We start from the raw sequence: 22,397 nt of genomic DNA, 5'->3' as shown, positions 1-22,397 counted from the left end.
ATTGAGGTGAGTTACGATGAATGTCACTTTCAGAGAGTGTTCAAGCAGTACGGCGGGCTCGCAGGATAGTGCAGCATCTCGGCTCTCAACTAGACTGCTTGACAATCTCTCTCTCAACGGCTTCCCGAGCGTCCTATGTCAAACCAAGCAAAGTCCTTTCTCCGTCATCTAGCGAGCTGTGTAGTAGCGCAACTCCACAACCCAGCAAGGCGGCTGTACCCTAGTGTCTCGTGCATCATCCTCTCAGATCTCCACACGATTACGACTCTGGAGCACTGCCACCAAGAAGCCCGTACGACAGCGACTAGTACACATGCATCATCCTCGCGGATCTCCACATGTTTTTTGTTGTACTTCTCGCTGCCGTGTCTTCTTCTGCAATGCTGGGCTGTTGGCACATCTCTACCCGCTCACGACTTGGTCAACTGAACCGGCCCCGGAATCGCTAGTCCGGCCTTCAACAGAGCCTCGTCCCTGTTCCTCCCGAGATCGTTAATGGCATCCTTCAACCTCTTTTGACCGGCTGTAGTGTCGTGCACAGTGTCGATGATCTCTGCGAATTGGCGGATCCAAGGTGATGGAACAGCCGCTTTTGCCTTTGCAAGCTGTTCTTTGTCGAAGTTGGCATTTGTGTACTTCTTCCTGAGCAGATCGTCGATTTTGCTCATCATTGTCTGACGTATCGTGTCTCTTGCGCCCTCTCGAAGCCAACTCTGAGCCGTCTGTATGTATTGCACGAAGGGGTCTGTCTCATTGTCCTTGTTGGCCTCCGTACTAACCGATTGACCTGATGAGGTAGGAGTTGGCTGAGATTTCTTCGGCTGCGCCGACCGCTGTGATTGCTGTGATCGCGGCTTCAGGCTTCCACGATGCTGCCATCCGCCCTTGATGCCTTCCATCTTTTCCTCGAATCTGACGCGGCTGTCGACCATCTTTGCAAACCATTGCGCAATCCTCCCAAGTTTCTCTTCCTTCTTTCTCTTCTCTTCGATTGCTGTAGCGAGCTGTTGCTCGGCCTTCTCACGCGCGTCTTTCTCAAACTTCAGAGACTGCGCTTGTATCACATTGTTCCTCTCCAGTTGTTTGATCTCCTTTTCCGCAGGCGTTTTGTGCGTGCCAAAGATATCTGGCTTGGCAGATGCACCTGCTCCTTGGGTGGAGTTAGACTGCCCGGCGGTCTGCTCGCTCACGACTAGTCTCCTCTTGAGCTCGACCACAATCTCGTTCTGCTCTTGAGACTTTGCTTCAAAGCTCTCGAGTGCCTCGCCGAGCTCTTGCTTCATTGCCGACATATCTTTCCGAGCATGTTCCAGCAAGGTGTCGGCGGTTTTTAGCGCTCGTACTACTCGACCTGTGGTCTCTCGCTGCTGCTCCAGCTGATCAGTCAAGCGCTTGTTACTCACCTCGAGCAACTTTGTCTTCTGTGAAAGTGCCTCAACTTCAGCAAAGTGCGGCTTGATATCCTCGATCGTCTGGGCCACCAGATTGTCTTTCATGTTCAACTTCTCCTGCATCTCCTCGATCGTCAGCTGTGAGTCTCGCAATTCGCTCTCAAGAGCAGATTTCTTCCCCAACCAGCTCATCTTCTCTGCCACGCGGTCAATTTCAGTCTCGACCATATTGTCGAGCAATTGCTTGGTCCTAGCGTGTTGCTTCTCCTCGTGATCAAGCAATGTCTTCGCCCTGTCGTGTTGCTTCTGACCATGGCTCAAAGCAGAGCGCGCCGCCGCTTTTGAAGCCTTGAGATGCCTCTTCAACGCCACAGTCTTTCTGACAAGGTTGGTGTTCGCCTCATTTCGCGTAGCAAGCTCCTTTTGCGTTTCGCACTGCTGCTTTCGTGCATTCACAATCGCCAGATTTTTCTGCTCCAGCTGATGGTTGTGCTTTCGAAACCTGGTCGCGTGATGGTTCTCCAAATGGCCCGTCTTCCTGCGTGTTGAGCGGCTCAAGATCTTCTACTGCTGTAGAGCCAAGATCATCCTCCATGCCTGTATCTTCCGCATGCGCCGGTCCTGTCTCGGCAACATCCGACGACTGCACGTTGGGGTTGCCATCCTCGCCGACGTGTTCCCGCGTTGGACAGTCTTGATTAGAGCACATCGTGCCCGAGTAGAACCAGTCACAGGCAACGCACTTCGTATACGCGACGCTGTTGTCGATGTCGGCTGGCATCCTGTCGGTGAAAACTTTCAAATCCCGCGCGAGACAGCTGGCGCAGAAGTCCCCATCGCGCCGAGAGCTACATGAAGGACAGGGGCTCTTGGACTCAGCATCAGTCACTGTCGTCGAGTTCGTGACCTTGGCGTCGGCTGCAGCAAGCGTACGATCGACACGTGCTTTCTCGTGTAGGCAGGTCCGGTTCCGACACTTGCCATCGTCGAGACCGCGACCACATGGACAATACCGAGCGTCATGATTCGCCGTGGGCACTGTGTCGTCACCATTGGGTTGCTGTGTGGCAGTAGCCTGCGCTTGCTCAATACCTTGCATCTGGCCTTGCTCCACACCTTCCATCCCCTCTTGCGCAATGCCCTCCATCTGTTCTCCGTCCATACCCTCCATATTCTCATCCTGTACAGTTGCTTGCTCCACTTGTGAAGTCTGTGGATCCGGTGTTTGTGCAAAGATCGGCGCCGGATCATTAAGCAAGTTCTGTCCGAGTTGCGCAAAAGGGTTGCTCTGGAACGGGTTCGACGATGTAGTCCCCGGAACCACCGGAGTTGGTACAAACACAGAGCTCGGTGCTGGACCATTCGATGAGTTCTGCGCAAATGGCGCAAAGAATGTACCCTGGAATGGATTCGAAGATGCCGCGGCAGTATCATGCTGTAGTATGATCTGGGTCGGTTCAAATGCAGAGCTCGGCGCTGGAACATTGGATGAGTTCTGCCCGAATGTGACAGATGGAGCATTGCCAAACACATTCGTGGGTGGGATGACAGCATGTTCCTGAGTAGTCGTGGTGTTTACCGCAGCTTTCTTGACAGCTGCCTTTGCACCGGGCTTCCTGTGTGTCGATGCTGCTTTGGGCACACTCTGCGAGGGGCGAGGTATGTTGGGACGTGCAAAATCGAAGCCAGATGCGAATGTGGTGGAGGCTATCGCGCCGAAAGGGGTTGGCTGGCTCTGCTGTGATGGTTCGTTCGATCCTGAGGCTGGCGTGCCAGCAGAGCCAAATAAGGCCGAAGTGACAGGCTGTGCTGGTGGCTGTTGCTGTAGATTCTGTTGCGAGGTCGATGTGCCACAGAAATTAATCGAAGTTGGCTGGGCGGGCTGTACTGGTGGCGGTGGCTGCACATTCTGCTGCGAGGCTGCCGAGCCTCCGAACCCAAACAACTTCCGCTCTGTCGTAGCCTGCTGCGAGGTCGTCGCGTTACCATCGCCGAACAAACCCGTCGGCATGGACAGAGCCACCTTTTGCTCCTCAGAAAGCTGCTGTGACTTGCCTTTAGCCTTTGCGATTGGTCCAGCCCCGGGCTCCGAAATCGAGCCCTGTCGACACGAACAGTCTTTCACCTTCTCCTGGGCAGCTGTAAGCTCAGCTTTAACCTTGTTGAGCTCCGTCTCCTTGGCCTCATCAGCTGCCTTCTGCTTCTTAGCTTGCTGCTCGAGCTCCTTCTGCTTCACCTCATCAGCTTTCTTCTTCTTCTCAGCCTCCTGCTCCAGCTCAGCGATACGATCAGCCTGTGATTTGGCACGGTCTTGGCTCTCCTTCTGCTTCACCTCATCAGCCTCCTTGTTCTCCTCAGCTTGCTCCTCAAGCTCTGCGATACGATCAGCCTGGTTCTTCGCACGCTCTTCACTCTCCTTCCTTTCCTTCGCCACCTTCTCATCCAGATCCTTCTTCTCCTGCTCAAGAAGCTGATATTTCCGCTCCTCTTCTGCCACATCATTCTCTCTCGCCGTCTTCTCAGCATCAAGAGTTTTCTGTAGGGTCGTCAACTTCCCGTTAAACTCGGCGACTTCCTTCCCCCGAGCAGTCTTCTCGGCAGAAAGCTCATCGCCCAGTGTTTTGACTTGTTCGCTGAGCTCGACGATATCCTTATCCTTCGAGTCGAGCTCTGTACGAGTCTCTGCATATAGACGTCGTTCGTCGGCGATGGCTTCTTGCGCTGTGTCCTCCGCGGTCTTGAGCTGTGTTTGGAGTTCGGTGTTGGCATCGTTCAGCTCTTCGATAGAAGCATCCCTTCTGCCAACTCTATCTTTCGTCTTCTGGTGCTCCTGCTGCTCCAGTTCCAGCTGCCTTCGAGCGTTCGCCTCCGTAGCATCAGTCTGCTTCTTCGCATTGGCGGCGTCAGTCTGGAGCTTGGCGATCTCATTGTTCCTCGAGGTCAGATCATTTCGAGTGCTGTTATGATCGCGTGTCTCCTTCTGCAGCTTGGTGGTGAGTTCTCGATTCTTGTTCTCCTGCGATGCCAGGAGCTTTTGGACCTCCTTCTCACGCTGTTCAGATAGCTTCGTCTTCTCATCAAGTTGCTTCTTCAACTCGCTAATCTGCTCGACGTAGTAATGATCCGGCCTCCTCGCATCATCTCTCTCCTTTCTTGCTTCGGCAAGCTGGATCTCGAGCCGTTCCTCCCTCTCTCTCGACACTCGGGCGACCGCTTCTCTAGCATATTCCAGCTTACGGTCATGATCATCGCCCATGCCGATCGCGTTGTGATGAAGGTCATCCTTAGCATTCCGTAGTCGCTGATGTGCTTCTGCCATCTTGCCTTGGAGCAAGGATATCTGTCGCTTGCACTCCGCAATGCTCTCGGCGGTGCTGTCGCCCTCAAGACTTTTCTTCTCATCTCTGAGATCACGAACGTCCGCTTCCAAGTCCGAGATTGTGGCTAGAAGAGTTTCTTTCTCTTCACTGTCAAGCTGTGTACGCGCTTCTCCACGGGATGGTGCAGTGCACAGAGCTTGCAGTGAGGCGTTGTCATCTTCGAGTGTCTTCTTTTCCTCCTCAAGCTCATGGACGTGCGCTTTCAAATCCCTGATCTCGACCAAGTAATTTGTCTCCTCGTCCTCGTCGCCTTCGTCGTCCTTCTCCGACTCTGCCCCGTCCGCTTTGGATGAAGCATCATTCAACTCCTCCTGCTCCGCACTCTCCTCAGTACCAACCGACCGCACTCTGAAATGCCGCACAGCGCAAAGACCCACAGTCACTATCAAGCCGATGGCCACGGCGACGGTGATGTTAGAAACCATTGCTGCTAATCTTCCCTCCTTATCGCTGTACCTGCAGCAACTATACTCGCCCAGTGAAGTCTGCGAAACTCATGCAAAAAGATGCAGCGAACTGCGATGCAGAAAGTCTGCTCTTCGAAACGATCATCCGTGCACAGAAACAAAGAACCACTGTGTCATGCGTTAGCGCAATTAAAGATACAGTTCCGCTCATTCACTGCCATGTGCAACAAAGAATATCACCACAAAGAAATCAATACCGGCCTTATGTGCCTGTAAGAGGAAGGTATCATGCTCCTCACATCTAGCCTTCTACATCCAGAAGGTCAGTGATTTGGAGAAAAGTCTTGGCAGCCACATGCTCGATTGCAAGAGAAGGGCAGAACGTCGAACAAGCCTCACCTTACCGACTGCGCCCCAGCACATACATCAAAGCCCCATCTCAAGATCCGCAAACCGCTCTTCCCCTCCATCCAGATCCTCCGCCTCCGGCTTTTAACACCCCAATCCACCTCTCCAAGGTTTCTTCCCCTCAGCCTTCGACTGCTTGAGCCGTTCCATCGCCTCGCCGCCGTGCGCTACAGGCGAGACAATCAGCGACGAAACAATCTCCACAAGCTCCGCATGCGCCTCACTCTCCCTTTTCAATCGCGCCTTTTCCCTCTTCCGATTCCGTTCCTCCATCTCCTCCGCCGCCGCCGCCGCCGCCGCCTCTTTCGACTTCGTCACTGCATCGTTGGCAGTTCTGCTCAAGAGCTGAAGCAAGACTGTTGAGACTTTCGTGATGAATTGGCCAACTATGGATCGGATCCGTGCTGCGTCTTCTTGGCTGTGTCCTTCCAGCTTGCCGTCGAAGAAGTTCAGTACCATTTCGGGATTCACGGGTACTTCATCGTTCCAGTTTGTGTCGAGGCCCAGAGTGCGCGTGATGTCGTTAGTCAAGCCAGCCACGTAGAAGCTTTGGAGTTCGAGGATCTTGAACCAGGTGTTAGAAACTCGCTACTTTTGTTCCCTTTCTGCGCTCAAGACTTCCGAGAGATTCTGGACTCTGCCTTCGAGGGATGAGATGTATGTTTGTTGCCTGTGATGTTCTCTTGTGGACGTGTACGTGTACCCGCGGAGCTCTTTGCTGCAGTAGAAGCTCTCCAGGTCGTGCTTTGCTTTCCGAGCCGCCTTCAGCGCAGCGTCTCTCTCGTGAACGAGGACATTAGCTTCGGTGTGCATTCGCTTGGCTTGCTCTTCCGTGGCAATGATGCTCTCCGCCAGATGATTTCCCAAGTCAGTGATAGTCTCCGTCAGACGCTGTGTCGCATGCTCGTGAACGCTACGTAGAGCTGCCAGCTCCTGGTTCTGTGTCTCGATATTTTGGTTGCAGGCTGCCATCAGAATGTCTTTTTGACGCAGCTGAGCACTCAAGTCAACCAATTCGCCCTCAACGTAAGCACTGTGGCGCTTCTCCTCATTCACATCAGACTGAAGACTTTTGATCCGAGCATTCTTGATCGCCAGCTCCTCTTTCCAATGGTTCTTCTTGCGTGACGTTACTGGCACGCGGGGCATCGCCATGCGAGTCTTCTGCGTGCGACCTCTTGTCCAGTCGCCAACGATGATGGTTCCAGTCTTTGAAGACTCGCTGAAGCAGAAGCCAACCAGCCCACCAATTAAGAGACAAGTGATCAGTGAGAGTATCGAATAGCCATGCTCGCTGAGATATGCGGATGCGAGTGTCAAGAAAGGTCCAATAGGTCCTGCGATTGCCTGCGAACCTCGTTGTATGGCGGCATGATCGGGTAGATATCGAACAAGATGGAGATGGTCCGTAGCGAGTGACAGTATCGGCAGCATTTGAGCTGAATAGCTTGGTCCTGGAAGATGTGTGTTCAGGCCTCCTCTAGCGGAGCAGCATCAGGCAGGAAGCGGTACCACGGAATATGCTCTAGTATCATGATGCTGGGTAGTGTGTCTTTGGAAGTGTGCAACTTGATGGCCTTGGCATGCACGCCTGAAGCATCGAAGGGCTCCCCAAGCAGCTCAGATAACTTCTGCTTCATGGAGAATCTACGTCGCGAACCACATTTCCAGACGCAGGTGCACGTAGTCCAGACGTGCCCTAAGCGTCTGAGCAACAAAGAGCTCTTTGACACTTGGTTACGATGGCATCTTTCTTCTTTCTCATGCGGATTTGGCAAGCTCGCTTGTCCGCGCATATCCATGACTACCGGCAGTCAGCAACATGATATCGCAATCATTGATGGAAGTAGAGTGGCAGAATAGCTGGCTGGCTTATAGGCTCGGTTCCCGCTGTCAAAGTAATCAATACGTTAATTCAAAAGCGCGCAGTTCCGCGGCTCGTCGAGTCGTCTTGAGTGCGCAAGGCCGATGGCACAGATCCTCGTGTGGTCCGGATGATACAGCATCAACAGCAGACCACGTCTCCAAGCGCCGGGTCGATAACGCTGACATAGTCGTCCCACCAAGCTGCACGTATCAACCAACGGCAAGCGTAGGCGACAGGCAGGACATGTGTGGTCCGGCTGTTGTGAATGGCGTCCAGAACCACGGCAGGCGCGTCAGGGTACAGGCGGTCAGTGGTTCTGAGTTCATGTGCATGGCTACGCCTGTCTGTGGCTGCGGAGAAATGCAGTCACACGCGCGGTGATGGCGCAGATCAAGGCGAGATGCATGTGAAGTGTAGAACTATCTCTTTCTCCAAGGCGGGGTCGCGGGTCACGGGTCGCGGGTCACGGGTCACGGGTCGCGGGTCGCGGGTCACGGGTCGCGGGTCGCGGCGTCACAGCAACTGCGCATCGAGGCTCGTGCTCACAATGTGAGATTGAGGTGGGACGTTGCTTGCACGTTGCTTGGAAGCGAGGGTCGTGTCGTTACTCAACGGAATTGCATGCGGTGGCAGGCTGCTTGTGATTCTCAGTCGCGATTGAATGACATTTGATACCAAGTGTGTTGTTCCTTGAAGACGAGTCCAATCATTGAACCGACGTCCGTCACTGCCTGCAGGCATGAGCTAGAAGCTCCAGTCCAGAGCTGCCATCCACCCGCCGATCCTCAGACCGAGTGCTCTACGAAGCCATTCTCTCGCGCCATTGTGCTTCCCTTCCACCACATATCGCCGCCATGGCGGACGGGGAGGATGTGTACTGCACCGTGCGTATCAGCGAGCGGAAAGGCGTGGCGATATCTTAGCTGATCTCCATCTAGTTGGCCATTGGAGATGCGTATCTACCGGGTACGGACTGCCTTCACATGCGACCAATGCAACAGCACTGACCGATATGCACGATCCTAGGCGCAGCAGTACTGTCCCATTCCTTACGAGATGCCGGCACCAAGAAGAAGCTGGCATGCCTCATTGTGCAGGACAGCCTACGATCGAGTACCATCGACGAGCTGCGCGTGAGCTACACCCATGCAACACACTTGCCTACACGCACAACGACATGCTGATGATGGTGGGTAGTCGCTCTACAACTATGTCATCCCTATCGAACGCATCGCCAACCCGAACCCTGCGAACCTCTACCTCATGAACCGACCTGACCTGCTCTACACCTTCACCAAGATCGAGCTATGGCGCCAGACGCAGTTCCGCAAGATCGTATACATTGACGCAGACGTCGTCGCGCTGAGAGCGCCCGAAGAGCTGTTCGACATCACCGAGCCCTTCGCAGCAGCACCAGACGTTGGCTGGCCCGATGCCTTCAACACTGGTGTCATGGTCATTACACCACACATGGGCGAGTACCATGCGCTGAAGGGATTGGCAGCGGCAGGAGACAGCTTCGACGGCGCAGATCAAGGTCTGCTTAATCAATACTTTGAACATCGCCCATGGAAGAGGATCAGCTTTACCTACAACACCACGCCGAGCGCCAACTACCAATACGCGCCGGCATATCGATACTTCAAGAGGGATATCAGCATCGTACACTTTATCGGTAGTGAAAAGCCATGGCAGCGCAGCAGGTCAGCACAAGGGACGCCGGGCGCCTTTCAAGAGATGTTGAGCAGATGGTGGGCAGTTTATGACAGGCATTTCCATGTCTCGGTGAGTATGGGTGTGACATCAAGACAGGCTAATGCTAAGAGCTGGCGTACAGACAGCGGACTATACTGCATATGGGCAACGGAACGAAGTCACCCGCCATGTCCATGAAGGCTTCCAACCTCAGCAACACGAAAGTTACTCTGCTGCAGCCTACCCAATCGACTCAACCGGACCTGCGCCACCACCCGATCAGTCACACCACCATCCACCGGGTACTACCACACCTTTGATGACAGAACCCGGCGAGCCGGCGGAGAACATCAGTCAAGGTCATCGTGAGCCCACTCCCACTGTCGAGCAACGCAGGTTCTCAGCGCCTCAAATGGAGTGGGACGCAACTCGTGGAGCGCCTCCGATTGAGTCGAAACCTGAAGCGGCTAACTTCCCTACTCAGCAATACGACTTTAATACCAATCCAGAACCCTTCCGTCCTCCGAAGTCGTATCCCGAGCCACCAAAAGACATGTGGTATCCAGTGCCTCAAAAGCCACAGGAAGAAGAAAAGCCGAAACCTATATTCCCGTGGGAGGAGCGGCAAGACTCCAAGCCGACAAGAAGGTTCTTCGACGATGAGCCTCTGCCGCTTCCGCCTGTACTGGAGCGTGAAGCGGAGCGATATATGGACGAACTGGAGGTGACCATGGAGCCCGTCACACCTACCATCAAAGTCAATGACATTGACACTTGGGCATCGTTCGCCCAGACCAGGAACGCATGGGATGAAGTTGCTGGTATCAACGACTACGTTCGTGCACTTACCGCATTCCAGAAGAACCGCGGCCAAGTGCAAGTCGTACAGGAGAACACACCATCGACAGTGCCGTCGCAACAGCACGTCTTGTCTCCGACCAATGAACCTGATCCGGAAGATTTGGTCGAGGCCATTGAGAAGCGGAGGGAGAGTCTGATCCTGACAGACTTCCCAACTTCGATCGAGCGACCATCTTTGCCTGTCACACCAGCACCTCGGCGACGGCAAACTTTCTGGGGCGAGGAGCGTGACCATGTAGGCGATCTGCCAGGTGCAGAGGGAGTTCCAGAACAAGCGGATTGGGTATGTCCAAATTGTGGTTTCGTCCTGCATGCGAAACCCATCGTGACTGCCTCTTCCACCAAGCCTTTACACACTACTGCATTGCTTGACGAATTTTGAACCATTAGCATAGCTGTGACTTTTGTCTGTTTCTGCATCATCGAATGTCCTGCGAAGCGGCTTCCCACTGCGAGACCCCAACGAGAGGAGAACTTGAGCTAACTCATCTGCCCTTAGGACCCGAGCACTCAACTGGAACAGCTCCGCCGCAGCTCGCTGATGGGAGCCAGTGATCTGAAATTACCAGACCGAAGACTTTCAAAACGAGAGATGCCGACATCAGCAGCTCCCATCACAGAAGGCGCGCTGAATCACCCTCACGTTCCGATTGCTAAGAGCAGCGGGAGCTCCGGGGCAACGTCTCAGTCTCACTCCTCCTCAGGCAGCACAGGGAGCCACACATATGGCTTGGATGGCACGAGCTCCACCTCTCAGATGTCACAGCGCAGCAGTGAGAGCACAGCATCACAGGAGACTTCGATCAATACTGCGATCAACTCGAGCTCGACGAGTATCACCGAGGCCGACAAACCGGTCTTCTCGACTCCAGGCTTCAGCAAGGTTGAAAGGAGTGCGATGGTGCCTGGCGAAGCGGTGGCCGCTGACGAGGTCGACATGAAGAATGCGGAAAACTACACGACGTCGAAAGAGTCGAGCTCCTCGTTCTTCTCATCGTCGTCATCTTCAAAGCAAGAAGGTTCTTCTTCCTTCTTCAGCTCCTCGTCTTCTAGAAACGAGGCCTCGAACTTCTTCGGAGACGACGTGGTGTCACCTACACAGGTTACCACAACCACGGAGCCGGACGGGAAGGACTTTCCTGGCGCTTTCCCATCAGAATTGGGATGAATAGAGATCGACGAAAGACAACGAATATAATGGGCGGCTGGAGGCTCTCGTATATATCTGTAACGACAGCCTGGGATTATATGAATGGAGGGAGTTGTCTCTTTCGCAGGGCGGGCATAATGACTTTAATCTTCAGCACAAAAAGCCATCTTCCTGCGGCACACGGTTATGGTCATGTTCTGAACATCATTTCTTCAGCGTGCATGCATCAGCATAGCACAGCACAGTACAGCACAGCACTTTTGGATAAGGCAGATCCATGCAACTTTCGACACTCGGGTACTTTTTGCATAACATAGATGATAACTTAATGTATCACTTGCACAACAAAGGCATAGATAGCATAACTCCCAACTTTCACATCTTCTCACGAGTCACGCCTCCATGGGCGTCGATCAAGCATCATCACCACGACAACAGGCGAAAACACTTCTACCCCAGCATCACCCATTGGCGAAAGCGTCCTCGGTCCAAATAGTCATCTCACCAGACCCTCGGAAAAAAAAAACAAATCTCAATGGCTAGCACCACTTCGAATCCTAACAAAGTCTAACCTCAATCTCCCCCCTCCCCCTGACCAGGGTGCTGACAGCAGAAATCAGACCGCACCGATGAAATGCCATCGCACGAGCAAACAAATAAATAAAACAAAATAAAAAACTTCTTCCCGTCTCGTTCTTTTCTTCACGATGATGACTCTTTTGAAAATGTGCCTCTTGCCTTCATGTTTCTCGCTACTGTAGCAAGATGCTATGCTATGCTATGCTATGCTATGCCATCTATCTATCAATCATTCGACCGGAAAAATGCACCGCCCACAAGAACGCCAAACTGCCACCAACCAAACCCGTTCATCGATATCGTCGAATCCACCACAGCCATCATCTAGACCTTTGCCGCCCATGGAGACTGCCTCACGACGATACGATGGATTCCAATAGAGTTTTCCGCCGCCCATGAGCATGACCAGAAGCGCGAGTGCCACGACCTCTCTCTCCGCAGGAACCACGGGTAAGCAAAACTTCTCCGCGGCCAAAGGTTTGACCCAATTGGCGTTCTGGAGCACCCACTGCAGACATCGAGTCCACCAGAAGCAGCCATGTCCAGCCGTCGAGATCGTCCAGTGGCCCGTTTCGACAGCACGTATGTTCTGCATCAAGAATGATGCATCTTCTTCCACGGCAACGCCGTACTCGACTTCCACCCAAAATCCTGCAGTCACCTCTGATCTGATGCTGGCTTCTTCTCCTCCTCCCCAGACTCCCGCTTCGCAACACTATCCCTGCGTCGTGTCTAACGACCATAACCCTGCGGCCCCGCCATCCCCATACTCATCGCCAAATGGTTCCTCTGGTGGAAAGCGCCGATAGGTTGGAAGCCCCTGTCGCTCAGTCAGTACCGCCATCCATCCACCTTCAATTTCTCGCATTCGATAGCACAACTTACTTGGCAAGATCAATCGGCTCATCATCTCCATCATCCGCAGTATGGTATCCATTGACATGACCAACGTGGCCATTGTACGAGGAGTTCGTGGTGTACGAGGAATTCCCAGCCGGACGCGCGCTCTCGAAACTGTTTGCCACAGATGTCTGAGGCAGCTCGTGTCTTGGCGCAGGCTGTGAGGACTGGCTGACTGTAGTGGGTGGAGTCTGCTGCTGGACGACTGGAGCAGCGCCAGATTCCTCACCAGCAGGTGGAGTCTTCTCGTGCTCACTGCTCTGCTCCTTGCCGGAATTGGCAAGCTGAGTGAGACTCTTGGCGACGGCAGTGGCAGGTCTGCTCACGGTCGGACTTGCGTCGAGAGCATTGAGTGTGCTGTGCGGTCGGGGTGGACTGCTGGAACTGATCACAGGACTACGCCTCGACTCTTCATCTTCTCTCGGCTTCTCGATAGTGGCTGACACATTCTTCTCGACAGGCGAGCTCTCGCCATCATCTTCGACATCGTTCCTCGCAGCAGCCTTGTCCTTCTTGAGCGTAGGGAATGACGGCGTCTTCAGCGGGCTGACATCGAACGGCTTGAAAGGCGTGCTGCCCACAAGGCCATCCATCTTCCAGAATGGCGCTGGGCTGCTGAATTGTATGAAGTCACTTGGTCGTCTCAGCGTGCTTGGTGGTGCAAGACGCTGCGAAGCACGTAGTGGGAATGGCGTGTCGAGCGGTCCAGCACGCACATCATCGTTCACATAAAGCGCAGGAGGTGAGCCTGCCGCATTTGCAATGGCATTCAAGCCGTTTCTAGGCGTGGAGCGCTGGGGATAGTCGTAGTCGACAAGGCCATTGCCCTCAATACCGAGGCCTACGCTACTGTCAGGGTGTCTGTTCGCTGGGTGGCGTGAACCACGATCCGGAGTGTAAGCCTCCTGTGTGGTGGGGTAGGCGGGATGGTAAGTATTGAGTGGTGGCGTGATGTCCTCGTCTCTCTTGAGCCCCGAGCGAAGTCCCATCGGACTAGTTGGCGAACCCAAGGTGCTCTGAGTACCGGGAATCGGATTCGGTCTCCTGCAGCCCTTCATGCCTTGCTGCACGAAGCTGTCAAACTCTGCTGGCTCAATCATCCACTTCATGCCCTTGCCAGGCTCGTCAGTACGGCGTGCGATCTTGCCAAAAGCCTTGTTCAAGCTCAAATTGTGACGGATACTGTTTTGCCAGCCACCAGTGTTGAAGCGATAGAAAGCATAGTTGGCCATGATCCACTTGTAGATGTTGTTCAGTGTCATTTGCTGTTCTGGGGTGCTCAAGATGGCCATTCCTATCAACTGCGCGTAAGAGTGCGGTGGTTTGAGATCTTTGGCACTGTCAGCTGCGTAGTCTATGCTCTCGGTAGACTCCATCATTACGCCTCGAGCGTAGTTGGCGGCGGGTGACGACTTGACGTAAGATGTTTGTGTACGCATTGGTGTTCCGGGAGGTGGGTACACGTTTGCTCGCTGCGAGTGTGGGTGTGATCGATGCTGTTGTTGTCCCTGATTGCTCTGTTGCTGCCCTGGATAATCAGACTGATACATGCCGGGATCTTGCAGATGACTGCGGCCAGTGGAATGGATATGTGCGCGGCCGTGAACATTACGACCATCATCTTCTGCATCGTCCTCGTCTTCGGATGACTTCTGAGCTTGCTTGATGATCGAAGCATCCCAGATTGGTCCTTCGCTTTCAGCAGTGGGTGTGGTGATGAAGGCCATCTGAGTGTTAGCAATCTCAATGACACTGCCATTCCGCAGCCTAGTCTTGCTTCCTCGCCTGCAGAAGTTGTTATCCACACGGAGACCATTGCGACCATTGACCATGATGATCCACTCGGCACTCTCAGGCTCATACTTGATGGTCGCGTGCAATCTCGAGATCTGACGGTCCGGACCAAGATCGATGTGGACTTCTGCCCGTGCGGTTGGCGTGCCCTCATGTCCGTTACCGTCGCCATTGTGCAGACGCTCGAGGGCTTCAGGACGGCCAATATTGACCTCAATGTGACTTATGATGTACACCCAGTCACGACCGGCAATCTTGCCGTATCCAGGGACACTCTCTTGGCCCTCGAGAAGTTCATTAGCAAAGTCCTCAGTTGCATTGACAGGCTTGTCAGCGACCTTCAAGCTCTGGATGATCTCTTGCTCGGTTGGAGTGGAAGGCTCAGTCTCGTTGTCGCTGTGCTCGTGTGCTTCGGTGCCTTCGGTGTCCTCGCGGTCGAGGGTGCGGGTATCCTTCACTTTACGTCTGGTATTGCGAGAGGCAGGCGCACTGTTGTCTGTGCCTCGAGTACGCTTTCGCGAGCCACGAGAGGGAGTTGCTATGGCGTCTGCGGCATCGATGTCGGATGGCTGGTCGTGAAGCTCGGTAGCCGCAGGGGCCTTTCGGACTCGAGTCTTGCCTTTGCGTCCGGAAGGCGGCATGGTGGCGGCGGAGAGAGAAATGGGTGTACGTGAGAGGGGATTTGATTATGGGGTGGGAGGGTGGTGGTGATGGTGGTGACGCCCGAGGAAGGGAAGGATCGCGGCGGGCGAAGTTGCGACGCGCAAAAAAGGCGCGTTGTCGGGTGCCTGCGGCGGCGGATGGCTTGAGGATTATGGTGATGGAGGTGAAATCGAGCAGGGTAAACGCAGCATGCCTCTATCTGATTGATAGGGCAAGCAGGTTGTGTGTGTTGCGCTTGACGTATGTGTCGTTGTATTTACTGCGAGGTTGCGACGCGTTATGGAGAAAGGCAACTTCCGTGCAGGACAGGCCCTGTCGTCAGGCTTGGCGGAGACCGCCGTTTTTCCTTCCAACGGCTTTCCGAGTCTACCTGTTCCAGAAATATATTCAAGTCCACAACGATTACCCAGTGATCCAGCGACAGAGTGGCATAGAGGACAATGGTCAATCAGTCCGACACAATCATAACAAACAACCAAGGAACACACTGCCATCACGACGTCCGAATCATGAGCCTTTCCCAGCAATCCAGCCACAGCAAATGCCAACATAGATGTTTGCAACCCCTAACCACCGGACACTTCTGTCCACGTATCCCCTTTCCGCACGCGCACCTCCCATCATAAAAGTGCACTCGTCACGGGAGGAGATTCCAGTGATTCCCCCCCTCATACCTTCCACCGGTACCCTTGCATCTCCCGTGGACGGCTGTCTCGCTCCCGCTTCCGCGAAGGAGACGGGAATCACAGCACAGCACATGAGACAGGAGGCAGGAGAGTTCAATAGCACGTGAATCGATCGACCGTAACAATATCATATCCAAGACATATCACAAACCATCGATTGTGATATCTGTATACACACATAAGTGGTCCGTAGTCACTGCAGTAGTAGTGGTAGTAAAATGCCCTCGCTTGCAAGTGATGCAAATCACAAGTGTGATGGATGAATCAATGATCGCTGCTACATGCTTCGTCTCGCTTTCGAGCTTGTGCCTGCTTCTTATTCCAAAAACAAGAGAAGACGCCATGCTCGAATGCCCAAGCCCCAAAAAATAACCTGACCACAAAAAAAAAAGAAGACTCGTGTCGTATTGATCTCCAAAGACCGCTCTCGCTTGCTCTTCTTCGCTCGCTTGTCCTTAGATCATTTGTATAAATATTGTTTTCCCGGACAATAAATCCTTCTCACGCTCTCCCTTCCTCCATGGTTTTCTTCACTTGTCCACATGGAGATTGTTTTACAGCTCGTTGAAAGGCTCTAGGCATGACGGCTGGAGACTTCCGGAGACCATATAAGCCAGGCATGCTACGCACGAGGCGCATCACGACTCGGCGGGAACGAGATCGCCTTTTTCTCGAGCCAGTGTGTTGCATCGGAGACTGTGCCGGTGACGGTCCTGGTGGGGATACTGGAGACTGAACTGGTAGCTGCGCTGGAGGCGGCTCTCTTGACGGCTCTGAAGCGACACTCATAGTGTCTGTAGCCTCATTGATGGCAATGTGGGAGTCTTCGGTGGCTGGTGCTGGGCTTGTTGGGATTGAACCTGGTGGCGTTGCCATTGGAGTAGGAAGCTGTCCATTATCGAGTAACCGCGTCGTATCTTTTGCGGCAATAGGCGTAGGAGGAGCCAAATACCAGTCAGTGAAGAGGATCTCGCTCAACTCTTCAGCGAGAGCACGCTGAAGCTCCGACTAGAAACCGTGAATGCTCCTATTACGATCAAACGGGTTCCTGAACTTGATCTCGTTGGTGTTCTCCACGCCACGTAGCAGATCGATGTTCTCAATGGATGAGCCATCTCTCGACACGTACGTTGGCGCACCCTTCCAGATGCCGAAGTCGACAATCAGAATCCGTCCATCCTGGCTGGTTGCAACGATCCGACGGTAATCTGACTTGGCCGCCAGCATCCAGCTCGTCGTCCACTCCTCGCCTCGCCAGAGTTCCTGGCCATTCTCAAAGTCGTATACTCGCAGGTCAAGATCATAACTTCCTGACACGACACGGCTGTTCGCGCTGTCGAGCCACAGTGACCTGACAAGCTGTGAATGGCCGGTGAATTGCATCACCTCTCGGCCAGTGTCCGTCTCGAATTTGTACGTGATGTTGTCGTTACCACCAGCAAGTACATATTTCATGTCTTCCGAGAACTCCACTGCTGCAAGGCCTCGTTCCTTTGCGCTGAACTCTTTGATCAATTTCATCTGGTTGAGATCCCATAGCCTGGCAATGCCATCGCCACTAGCGCTAACAAGCAGGTGGCCGCGAAGCTGGACGGCATTCACCGGTCCCCTATGACCTGTCAACTCTCCCTTGGGCTCATACGTCTCGCGGTCCCAGACGATGATCCTGGAATCCTTGGAGCATGAGACAATATGCTTGGCATCGAGAGCAACATCAAGAACTCCGCCGCTGTGCTTCCTTAGTCGCTTGATTGGTTGATAAGTCTTGACATCCCAAACCAATAGATCGGAGTCCGAAGACCCCGTGACCAGGATCTCCTCGTCATACTGCAGACAAAGAATGCTGGCATCGTGCCATTCTTTGGGGGTGTGGTAAATGCTTTCGCCGTATGCAGTGCCGTTGACGCTCGCAGTAGCCATGTGGAAAGATGGGTAGTCGACCGTACGGAGCACCTTAGGCCCCAGCACTGGCTTGACGTTAGGACCGCCAATGACTCGGAGGCATTGGAAGGTGTTGATGTCCCAGACGCGGATGGTGCGATCACGTGACCCTGTGATGATCTTCTCTTCGTCAAACTGCAGACAGTAGACGCTGTCGGTGTGACCTGAAAGATAAACTGCCTTTCCGGCGTCGTGTGCTCCAGCGCGCCAGTTGTCTTCCAGCTGGACACGTGCCTTGTACATCTTCCTCCACTCTTGCTTGAACTTGTTTGGTCGACCTACGCCAACGCCGCCAACCTGAACGGGGGCGGGATCGGTGAGGATCTTACGCTGGTATCGCCTGAGGAATGCTGCGCGCCATACGGATGTGTTGTTGGTCATTTCTCTCCACTTTGAGTTGACCATCTCCGCTCGGATGAGGTCCTGAACGTTAAGGTACTCGAAGATTTGAAGAGCGATCTCGTCGGGAAGTCTCTGTGTGATGTCCATAGTTGGGGGTAGTGATTGTGGTGAGACTGTGTCCATATCAATATCTCCGTCTCTGTCACGAATGGATGCTGCAGAATCGCCGTATGCTGACAAATCTGCACCACTGTCTGCGGCACTGCTGAGTGAACCCAAACGACTGCGACGTGCTTGAAGATCATCCTGAGTAGGCATCTCCCAGTTGCCTTGGTCCCAGGAAAGTGCGGAGCTACCATTGTTGCACTTGGCTGCTGCCTTTCGTGCGTTGTCGCCGCCCGGTGCGGAAAGAATGGTCGGCGTCTGATGGTTGCGCGTGCTTGCGGCTCGATGAGGAAGGCTGTTCGCGGGAGCAGGCGTGTCTTTGCGATCTGATGAGGAGTGCATCCATGTCGGTCTGTATTTCCTTGGACGCTCGTCAGTCTGGCGTGCACTTCGCTTTGAAGGAGAAATCGGCAACCTGTTTGCAGAGGGGCCTACGGACGTTGTTGATGTCGCTGCTTCTGGAGCGCTCGCTTCCTCGACCCTGTGTGGAGTGCTTGACCTCCTGGATCGACCGCCAATGGCTGCTGGAAGCTGTTGACACTTGGACATGGTTTCCTGGAAGTTGGTCACTCCTTTGCGATAGTGCTTCGACCATCTCCGACTCAAGGTCCCCGAGTCCTTTGCATCATCCGCGGATGTGTTGTCATGTGTTTCGTTTGCCATTGGGACACCGTGAGCAGAAGCACGCGGTCCCTTACGACGTTGCTTGGCCCTCATGCGCTCCAAATGTGGACCTTCGGCCAGTTCGTGAACTTGGTCTTCTGACCTCGGACGCGATTGCTCCTCGGTCGGCTGTTGAATCTTGGTGAAGGGGGCTTCCATGTAATCGACACTGTATGGCGACTTCTTGCGAGTGACCCATCTCGATTGCCCGGGTGGCATCATGGGCAGGTGGACGTCACGCGCAGTGTCATCCCTCGACAACCGCCTCTGACCAAATGTGCTGGACCCGGCTTCGGAGGCACGTGGTGTCAGTTCGCCGTCTGACTTCTCCTCCTCGCTGATGGTGTCGGCTGTCAATATCGAAGACGAGCCCGAGGAGTGGACGGTGTGCGGCCGTGTTTCGGGGAAGTGCTGTCGGTGGCATGCCGCGGATGCCTCAAAAGGAGACTGCATACTGATATGCGCGCCCTCGCGGGCAGAACGTGGACCAAGATGAAGGGGGGGTGTAGGAGAGGGTGTTTCCGCCGTCCAGCAGGATGGGGTTGTTGTGAAGGATGCGAAGGTCAAGTCAGCTGATCAGCCCGCAGCGTTTCGGGTGTGGTGCGCTGAAGGCCAATGCGGTGCTGTGCTCGCTCGCTGAGTGGTGTCCAAGGTGCAAGGCAAGGAAACGATATAAAACAAGTCCAATGTCGCGATAAATCACAGGCTCGGAGTGTTGGACTCGAGCGGTGGCGCGCAGAGTCGCGGCTGAAGCAGGGAGGGCCTGGGGAAGGTGGTTGAAAGAGTGTCGAGCCCTGAGCAGTGAGAGAATGAAGGACAAGCCGGATGTGTTTCTGCGACTCCGAGATGAGGGTGAACACCCTACCAACGGTCGATCTCAGGCGGCCTAATATGGAAATGTGCGTATGGCAACTTGTTCGTCTCGACTCCGCACGCGGCCAGGGTGTATGTAATAATGGTAATGCTTACTGGGCGTGTCTCCAGAGGCGTGGCAGCGGGCGGAGGGATAAAGAGTGGTGTACTATATGGGCCAGGCCGCATCTGGGCGGTCACGGCAGTGGCTCGCATGAGTCGCATCCAGCGGCGAGGATTGAGAAACTAAACTCTGCCTTGCCACGGCGTACCTAGAGAGGCACGTCGTCACCCGGGCCTCAACCTACCAGCAAGCTCTACCGTACCGTGCTATGCTCGACCTTGGCTTTGCCTCCCTCTCACATCATTCACTCCCACAATAGTCCTACAGCCAGTCGTCGCTGTCCTGACGAAACATCCTCCTGCGTCAAGGCTGACAGCATCGTCACTCACACCCGATTTTAGCCACGGCACGCCCACTGGCCCGAGCCAACTCATCCAGTGACATCCACACCCAAACGACAGCTGCAGGACAGCGCTGCACCCTCTGCATAGGTCAGCTGAAACCGCAAGCACCGTGTTCGGGAAGCGTGTTGCAAACTATGCCCACGCCTACTTCGGTCGTGCCGTGGTTCTACACGCTCTTCTTCTTGTACATTGAGCCCGTGGCGACGGCAGTTGGCGCATACTATGCCCACCTCGATCAATCCGCCTACATGACCTTGACCATGGAGATGGCTCGTCCGGCCACCGCTGGCCTATTGGGCGTCTCGATGCAAGAGAGCATTGTTCTCACTCAGCTCGCGAACATGTATTTCGTCTTTGTACGTCGCACGCATTGCCACATTCCTGTCTCCCTCAGCTTACACAAATACACAAGGCCTTGAACGAAGCATTGGTCCTGCGAGCGACTACTGATCGCCGCGTTTGGAGCATTTTCCTCTTTGGACTGCTAGTTGCCGACTTTGGCCATCTATACAGCGTCAAAGCAGTCGGCTGGGACGTCTACTACCGTTTCTGGGCCTGGAACTCAATGTAAGCATCCGAGACCTCCTCAATCGATATAATAGCAAGACACTGATTCGAGTCTGATGTGCAAAGATACTGGGGCAATCTAGGATTCGTCTACATTGGTGCCACAATGCGCACTGCGTTTCTGCTTGGCCTCGGCCTTCCATCAACCCCAACAAGCCGCGACAAGCTGAAGCCTTGAGTACATACATCGGCAATGCGCATGAACCGCGTGCCATCACCTCCTTTCAGCTGGAGGACGTCGGAAGATGACGCGCATAGCTGGCATGTCGTACAGCTGCCGACATCCTTGGCCAGTCGCATGATCACAGACAGATCCAGCTGATCGGCAAGGTTTACTTCGGGCCGCATATACCCACGGTGACCACGGCCTTCCAAGGCAACTCGATCCTGCACTGCGTCTGATGTAAATCAGTCTCGCCAGTGTGGTACAGTAGATGGGGGCGGCTGTGCTTGCCGGATTGCTGGAAAGGAAAGCTTGGCCAAGACAATGCCTCGTACATGTCGCAGCAGTACCTTACAATTATGCTTACCACAGTGTTCCACTCACTTCACTTCCATCAGCTTCTAAAGCCATAACTTACCACTTCCCATGGCACGGGCGAATCCGATATCGAATTCACAGGTCAGATTACCTCTGACACAGGCTCGAACTTACCAAACAAACCGTGAACCACACGTTCCAGCGACCATATCCTCGGACCTTGCGCCCTGCCGATTTGTTTCGGCAAGTGCACTTACTCATTGGCATGTGATTGGAGACCTCAAAGACGAAACAATCCCGAGGCGTGGTTCGAAGGAGCACGCTTGACGGCATCAAAGCCAGACTATCGCAGACGATTACACTTTGCAGGATCCAGACCACCTCAACGTCAGAATGTAGACCGCACAACACTTGCTGTGTCGTTAAGCGTGCAGAGTAGACGTGAAAGTATTGTCAGATCTTGCACCAAGCCCATCGCAGGGCACACACGCCTCTCGATCGCTGGTGTACACGTCCCCCGGGCTCACCACATCATCATAGAAGCTCGAAACGTAGCCGGTCCGCAGAGAAAGAAGACGTGAAGATGGAGCTACATTACTCGCAGCAGAACAACGACAGAGCTTGAAAGAGAAAGCGTTCCTACCACACCTCAGACACACAGTAGATCCAACAGCCAACAAGTAGAAGTTCCGACAGCAGTACCAACAGCAACAATCACCCTGTCCCAAACCCTAGCCAGCGCAGAACGAAATCGAAAAATGTCACTAAAGAATCAAACACGATCTCATCAATCACGGGCGATGCGCATCGATGCGATGGGTAGGAATTCGCCACATCACATCGCCTATACCTATACCTATACGAAATTGCTGATTTATAACTCAACTAGGCATCCGTCGGCGCTGCCTATCGGCCCACCGTCTGGCAAAGCAACAGATCCCAGCAAACCTCACTCATCCTGCCCCGCCCGCTCCTCCGAAGACAAACTAGGAGGTAGCCAATCTTGTGCCATGAAATCTCCAAGCCCTCTGACAAGCGGCAAATGTGCTACACTACACCACATTGCAGATGTTTCAAGAGTACCTAGGTAGGTACAGCCAAGTCGAGGCTGCCGTTCGTTAAGAAGGGCGTGGAGGA

General features: G+C 54.0%; 7 protein-coding genes across 7 annotated transcripts; 3 read left to right on the top strand and 4 right to left on the bottom strand.

Moving 5' to 3' along the window:
* Positions 1-410: 410 nt before the first annotated feature.
* CLAFUR5_20141 (uncharacterized protein) lies at positions 411-5,196 on the bottom strand (the record flags this gene model as incomplete). The annotated part of the gene is made up of 2 exons (XM_059462978.1): positions 411-1,826; positions 1,894-5,196. 2 exons carry the CDS (start codon positions 5,194-5,196, stop codon positions 411-413), a joined length of 4,719 nt encoding a protein of 1,572 aa, XP_059318883.1.
* Positions 5,197-6,174: 978 nt separating this feature from the next.
* On the bottom strand, positions 6,175-7,020 carry CLAFUR5_02277 (uncharacterized protein; the record flags this gene model as incomplete). Its single annotated transcript, XM_047901425.1, has 1 exon — positions 6,175-7,020. One exon carries the CDS (start codon positions 7,018-7,020, stop codon positions 6,175-6,177), a length of 846 nt encoding a protein of 281 aa, XP_047755393.1.
* Positions 7,021-8,307: 1,287 nt separating this feature from the next.
* Positions 8,308-10,391, top strand: CLAFUR5_02276 (Glycogenin-1; the record flags this gene model as incomplete). The annotated part of the gene is made up of 5 exons (XM_047901424.1): positions 8,308-8,337; positions 8,392-8,419; positions 8,480-8,586; positions 8,651-9,238; positions 9,291-10,391. The coding sequence occupies 5 exons, from the start codon at positions 8,308-8,310 to the stop codon at positions 10,389-10,391; spliced, it is 1,854 nt and encodes a 617-aa protein (XP_047755394.1).
* Positions 10,392-10,766: 375 nt separating this feature from the next.
* On the top strand, positions 10,767-11,177 carry CLAFUR5_02275 (uncharacterized protein; the record flags this gene model as incomplete). The annotated part of the gene is made up of 1 exon (XM_047901423.1): positions 10,767-11,177. One exon carries the CDS (start codon positions 10,767-10,769, stop codon positions 11,175-11,177), a length of 411 nt encoding a protein of 136 aa, XP_047755395.1.
* Positions 11,178-12,470: 1,293 nt separating this feature from the next.
* On the bottom strand, positions 12,471-15,073 carry CLAFUR5_02274 (Fork head 1; the record flags this gene model as incomplete). The annotated part of the gene is made up of 2 exons (XM_047901422.1): positions 12,471-12,558; positions 12,624-15,073. 2 exons carry the CDS (start codon positions 15,071-15,073, stop codon positions 12,471-12,473), a joined length of 2,538 nt encoding a protein of 845 aa, XP_047756715.1.
* Positions 15,074-16,789: 1,716 nt separating this feature from the next.
* Positions 16,790-19,345, bottom strand: CLAFUR5_02273 (F-box/WD repeat-containing protein 1A; the record flags this gene model as incomplete). The annotated part of the gene is made up of 1 exon (XM_047901421.1): positions 16,790-19,345. The coding sequence occupies one exon, from the start codon at positions 19,343-19,345 to the stop codon at positions 16,790-16,792; it is 2,556 nt and encodes an 851-aa protein (XP_047755389.1).
* A 1,001-nt stretch (positions 19,346-20,346) lies between these two features.
* Positions 20,347-20,957, top strand: CLAFUR5_02272 (uncharacterized protein; the record flags this gene model as incomplete). The annotated part of the gene is made up of 3 exons (XM_047901420.1): positions 20,347-20,568; positions 20,607-20,779; positions 20,846-20,957. 3 exons carry the CDS (start codon positions 20,347-20,349, stop codon positions 20,955-20,957), a joined length of 507 nt encoding a protein of 168 aa, XP_047756867.1.
* Positions 20,958-22,397: the final 1,440 nt, after the last annotated feature.

Source organism: Fulvia fulva, chromosome 1, assembly GCF_020509005.1.
Source record: "Fulvia fulva chromosome 1, complete sequence".
Lineage (NCBI taxonomy): Eukaryota > Fungi > Ascomycota > Dothideomycetes > Mycosphaerellales > Mycosphaerellaceae > Fulvia > Fulvia fulva.
Note: the sequence above shows the minus strand (reverse complement) of the source record. Positions and strands in the feature narration are given on the sequence as shown.